This window comes from Orycteropus afer, unplaced genomic scaffold (genome assembly GCF_000298275.1).
Source record: "Orycteropus afer afer isolate SDZICR_OR568_19922 unplaced genomic scaffold, OryAfe1.0 scaffold00637, whole genome shotgun sequence".
NCBI lineage: Eukaryota > Metazoa > Chordata > Mammalia > Tubulidentata > Orycteropodidae > Orycteropus > Orycteropus afer.
Window position 1 is genome coordinate 662,171 of NW_006922224.1, and position 5,350 is coordinate 667,520.

Sequence of the window (5,350 nt, forward strand, 5' to 3'; positions counted from 1 at the left end):
ACTTCACGGCAGTGAGTTTGGCTTTTTGGTTTTGGGTGACACAAAAAGGAGCTCTGGTGGCATAGTCATTAAGGCATTTGGCCACCAACCAGAAGGTTGGCAGTTCAAACCCACCAGCTGCTCCATGGAAGGAAGATGAGGCAATCTACTTCTGTAAAGATCTACAGCCTTACAAACCCAATGAGGGTTGATATGAGTCAGAATCTACCTGATGGCAGTGGATGATGATGGCTGGGTGACAAAAGGAGTCCTGTTTGTGTCACCTGTTGTTGTTGTTGTTATTATGGGCCGTCGAGTCAGACCCGACTCATAGCGACCTCTCCTTGGGTTTCCGAGGCAATATCACTACGGAAGTAGATTGCCCAAACTTCCTTCCAAGGAGTGGCTGGTAGGTTTGAACTGCCAGCCTTCTGGTTAGCAGTCAAGTGCCTAGTGTCACCCAGTAGTCCCTAAAAAAATAATACCAGTTCATTTGAATCCCAATATGTCTTTTTGGAGTCTATGGTATGAAAAGTAAGCTTACTCTGCAGCAATGCTGCACAATATTGTAAATAAGTCAACATTTGATCTGTTGTCTCAGACTCAACAGTCCCTGCAATGGAATGCTGATATCTACAGACATCCCAAGTGAGCTGAGTGTAGACCACAATGGTGAAGTTTAGCCTCAGCCCACTCTGCAGGGATACTCCGCTGTGTCAACAGGACCAATGGTAAACAAACCACATGTGGCCTGATGACAAAGGGGATGCCACTGAATGTTAACTGCTCTCTCATAGCCCTCACCAAGCCAAACCCAGATTTCCAGTGGCTTCAGGGTGACTCATGGCCACCAGCTAATGATGATGTCACTGGAGCCCTAGGGTCTGGGAAAATGAACAATAATCTTCCTTTCTTCATTATTAGAGAAAAAACTCAGAGTAGGAACTGGTAGCACTTATCCACTCTGGCCACATGTGAGCTCAAGGGAAGAGACTGGAAGGAGAAAAAAAAATAATAATTCCAGAGTAAAAAATGGAAACCGACATTTAGATTCAATGGGGGGAAAAGATGGATTGAATAGATGCCAGAACTTTACATCCAGCTGAGGAATTAGCCTGATGTGAAATAGCTAAAGGACATAGAAGGGAAAATATCCAAATGCTAAATGTACTGAGAAAGAAACAAGGTAGAGACATACAGCATACTCTGGAGATATTGTGGGTTCAGTCCCAGACCTCCACAATAAAGCAAATATCTCAATAAAGTGAATCATGTGAATTTTTTGGTTTCTCAGTGCATATACCAGCCACTCCTCGGAAGGAAGATGGGGCAATCTACTTCCATAGTGATATTGCCTCAGAAACCCAAGGAGGGGTCGCTATGAGTTGGGTCTGACTTGACGGCACATAACAACAACAACAACATAAAAATTATGTTGACACTATACTGTAGTCTATGAAGTGGGTAATAGCATGATGAAACAGTTTGAAAAATTGTGAGAATGACCAAAATGTGACACAGAGACATGAGGTGAGCACATGTTGTTAGAAAAATGGCACCGATGCAGTGTTGCCACAAACCTTCAACTTGTAAAAAATGAAAAAAATGCAGTATCTGTGAAATACAATAAAGTGAAGGACAATAAAGCCAGGTATGCCTGCACTAGATTGAAGAATGAAACAAACAAGGTCACCAATTAAGCTTCGCATGTGGATAAAGTCCAGACCCTGGTATCTACTAGACCCATCCATTCAAGGAATGGGTTTTCAAACCTCCTTCATCAGTGGAAAGAAAACATCCCCTGGAATACTCTAGAAAGCACATGTTTTATGCCTTTTGAATTCTAGAGTAATAAAAACAAAATGTGACTTGGATTTCAGAACTTTTTTTCTGAGGTCTCCATGTAAAATGGAAGAAACCATGTTGTACAGAACTGGACAAGATGTTTGTGAGCACAGGGCTCAAAGACGCCAGCCCTGAGTTCCCCATCTCACAGTTCCAGTGGCCTCACTAGTGTTAGTTTAGAGAGACGTCAATTCAGTCTACAGCAAAGAATCTAACTGAAGCAAAGCACAGCTATATAACTCAGTAAAACCATGCATCCCTGTGTGAAGGCCAGTGAGGAGCCTCCTGCATGTGTTTTATTTCATTCCATTTCTAAAATAACTCTGTGAGACAGGTGTTTTACAGACAGGGAAGAAAGCAACTCCAAGAAAATCAACAACTTTGCCAGAGTCATGTAACTACTAAGTGGCAGAGGTGGGATTCGACTCCAGGTCTTCCTCCATTTATCAGGCCACAGAAGGCCCTGTAGAATCAAATACTGAAACGTTGGTAGAACTGAAATATCAGCAAAATACCAAAAGAATGACAAGAGGGATCAGGCTTTGGTACATCTGCAATTCAAGGGACTCTAGAACAAGGAGTATGTATGAAATACAAGTCAGCAAAAAAATAGTCATAGCTCTGGTGGTGCAGTGCCTAAGGCATCCAACTGCAAACAGAAGATTGGTGGTTCAAACCCACCAGCTACTCTGCAGAAGGAAGAGGAGGCAATCTACTTCCGTAAAGATTTACCACCTTGGAAACCCAATTGGGATCACTATGAGTCGGAATCAGCTTGATGGCAGTGGAGTGAGTGCTACCACATCTTGCATTTAAGCTGTGGTGTTGGCAAAGGATATTGAATATATCATGGACTTCCAGAAGAATGAACCAATCAGTTGTAGAAGCAATAAAACCACAATGTTCCTTAGAAGTGAGGTTGGCAAGACTTTGGCTTGCTTACTTTTGGCATCTCATAAGGAAAGCCCATTCACTAGAAAAGGACATCAAGATTGGTAAAGTGGAGGGTCAGCAAAAATGAGGGAAACCTTCCATGAGATGGATCAACACAATAGCTGCAACAGTGAACTCAAATATACCAATGACCATGAAGATGGGGCAGGAGCTGGTAATGTTTCATTCTATATACATGAGGCCACTGGTGGTGTAGTGCCTAAGGCACTTGACTGCTAACCAGAAGGCTGGCGGTTCAAACCCACCAGCCACTCCTCGGAAGGAAGGTTGGGCAATCTACTTCCATAGTGATACCACCTCAGAAACCCAAGGAAGGGTCGCTATGAGTCGGGTCTGACTCGACAACAATAATAGCAGCAACAACAACCATGAGTCAGTGCCTACTTGACAAAAGCTAACACCACCACCATTGCATCTAGTCCCAGAGGACCTGCGACTCATGGCTAGTTTTGTTGTTTGTACCTGCTGGAAAATGTAAAAGAAAATAAGAATTTGGGGGTTTTAGAATGCAACTTCTCTTAACATTACTTGAACTATCTTATTTAGACTATACCAAAAAAAAAAAAAAAAAACACCTCACTGCTGTCAAGTCAATTTGACTCATAGTGACCCCTCCTTAGGTTTCTGAGGTGGAATCTCTAAGGAAGCAGATTGCCCAATCTTCCTTTCAAGGAGTGGCTGGTGGGTTTGAACTGCCAGCCTTCTGGTTAAAAGTCAAATACCTTTGGGGGTATTTATCATAGGCCCCTTTGTGGGTCAGTATTTGTCATAGCCAATAAATAAACAACACTTCTAGCTTTCAACTTCTCTTACACAATTCACAAAGATGAGGCCATAACAGAAGTTATGGCTGGTTTTGCTACTTATCTATGTTAATAGTTCTCAACCAAAATCTTTCTTTTGGATTTTGGGGCAAATTTTCCAACTGTTTCCATCGAGCTAAGTTCTTGGGATTCTTCAATGATATCAGGTAACTGAAGGTGAAACACCCCTGCACCTGGGAGTCCCAAGGTCCGGCATCTTTTGTGCTTATAAACCTTTCTGAATCTTATCAGTAATGGCCACCACCTCAGAGAGCCTGCAGGCTGCAAATATTTTAGAAGTAAATGTAGGGTCTCTATCTATTTGATTGGACCATTGATAGTTCTACTGAGTGGGAAGAAAGCTAGACAGAGTCAGGCCTCAGCTTCTAAATCACTCTCTGTCACTAACTAACTATGTTACCTTCAACAATGGCCTTCCTCTCTCCAGGCTGCAGGGTTCTCATCTGCAAAACCAAGGGTTCAGAAGAGATCACTGCCAAAGACCTCTCAAGCTCTAGGATGCTTTGGTTTGTTGGTGTTACATGATAACTTATTTGGCAATTCCCTAGAAGCTACCTGTTTCTTGGTCACAGTGCCATCCACAGGGTCCACATATTCGAAGCTATCTGTCTTCGCCACACTGTAGACATGGCTCCCCACAGCGAACTGCTGGCCAATGAAGGACTTGTCCGTGACCAGGGCCTCCAAATCCCTCATGATGTAATACGTTGTCTTAGGCTCCAGCCCTTCATAGTCAAACCTGGTGAGGAAGGCAAGATACAGGATGAACAAAAACTCAAATCAGAGAACCAGCAATTGGGTGGACCTCTCCAGGTCATCTCATCACTGGTTTTGTCTTTATGAAAGGACTTCTCAGACATGCAGCCCCAACAGGTTTCCCCACTTCCACCTGGCCCTGATAATCTAACCCCCACCCAGCAGCTAGAGTGATCTTGGAAAAATCAAATCATGTCATTGCTTTCCTTTAAATATCTCCAGTGGCTGCCCATCATGTTGAGAACAAAACCCAAAACCCCAAACACAGTCTACACAGCACCATAGGATATGGCCCTGTCACCGCTTTGACTTGACTTGACTCCACTTTCCCCTAGCCCACTACTCTCCAGCCACGCTGGCCTCCTTCCCAGTCCTCAAAGACACAGAGCACTGTCCTGCCTGTCTCAGGCCTTTGCCCTAGCTGTTTGTTCTCTCTATGTGGTCTCTCTTCATCCAGCTATCCAGAGAGCTCTTTCTTCAGTTTCTAAACTAAGTGTCACCTCCAGAAAGCAACCTTCTCTCTGATAGCATAGTGCCTAAGGCACTTGACTGCTAACCAGAAGGAAGATGGGGCAAACTACTTCTGTAGTGATACTGCCTTGGAAACTCAAGGACGGGTAGCTATGAGTTGGGTCCCACTCGACGGCACATAACAACAACAACAACTGACCACCTGAGGCAGCCTCCTCTACTCCCTCTACCCATTACCCTTTCTATTTTCTTTTGGAAGTTATCTCAATCTGTATTTCTCTTTTGTGTGTTAATTTGTATACTTATTTATTTTCTGTCTTTGCCCAAAAGAATGTGAGCTTCAGGAGGGCAGAGATCCTGCCTTTCGAGTTCTCTGTGGCTTCTGACACATTTAAAAAAAAAAAAAAAAAAAACAATTCACTACCATCAAGTCGGTTCCGACTCATAGCAACCCCTCCTTGGGTTTCTGAGGCAGTATCTCTGCAGAAGTAGATTGCCCAGTCTTCCTTCTGAGGAATGGC

General features: G+C 43.6%; 1 protein-coding gene across 1 annotated transcript in view; it reads right to left on the reverse strand.

Annotated features, from left to right (window-relative positions):
• The window catches only part of PGM5 (phosphoglucomutase 5), a 229,562-nt gene that overhangs the window by 36,043 nt on the left and 188,169 nt on the right, over window positions 1-5,350 (reverse strand). Inside the window, exon 9 of the mRNA XM_007956572.2 lies at window positions 4,158-4,341. Coding sequence (XP_007954763.1) covers window positions 4,158-4,341 — 184 coding nt within the window. The remainder of the gene's footprint in view (window positions 1-4,157; window positions 4,342-5,350) is intronic.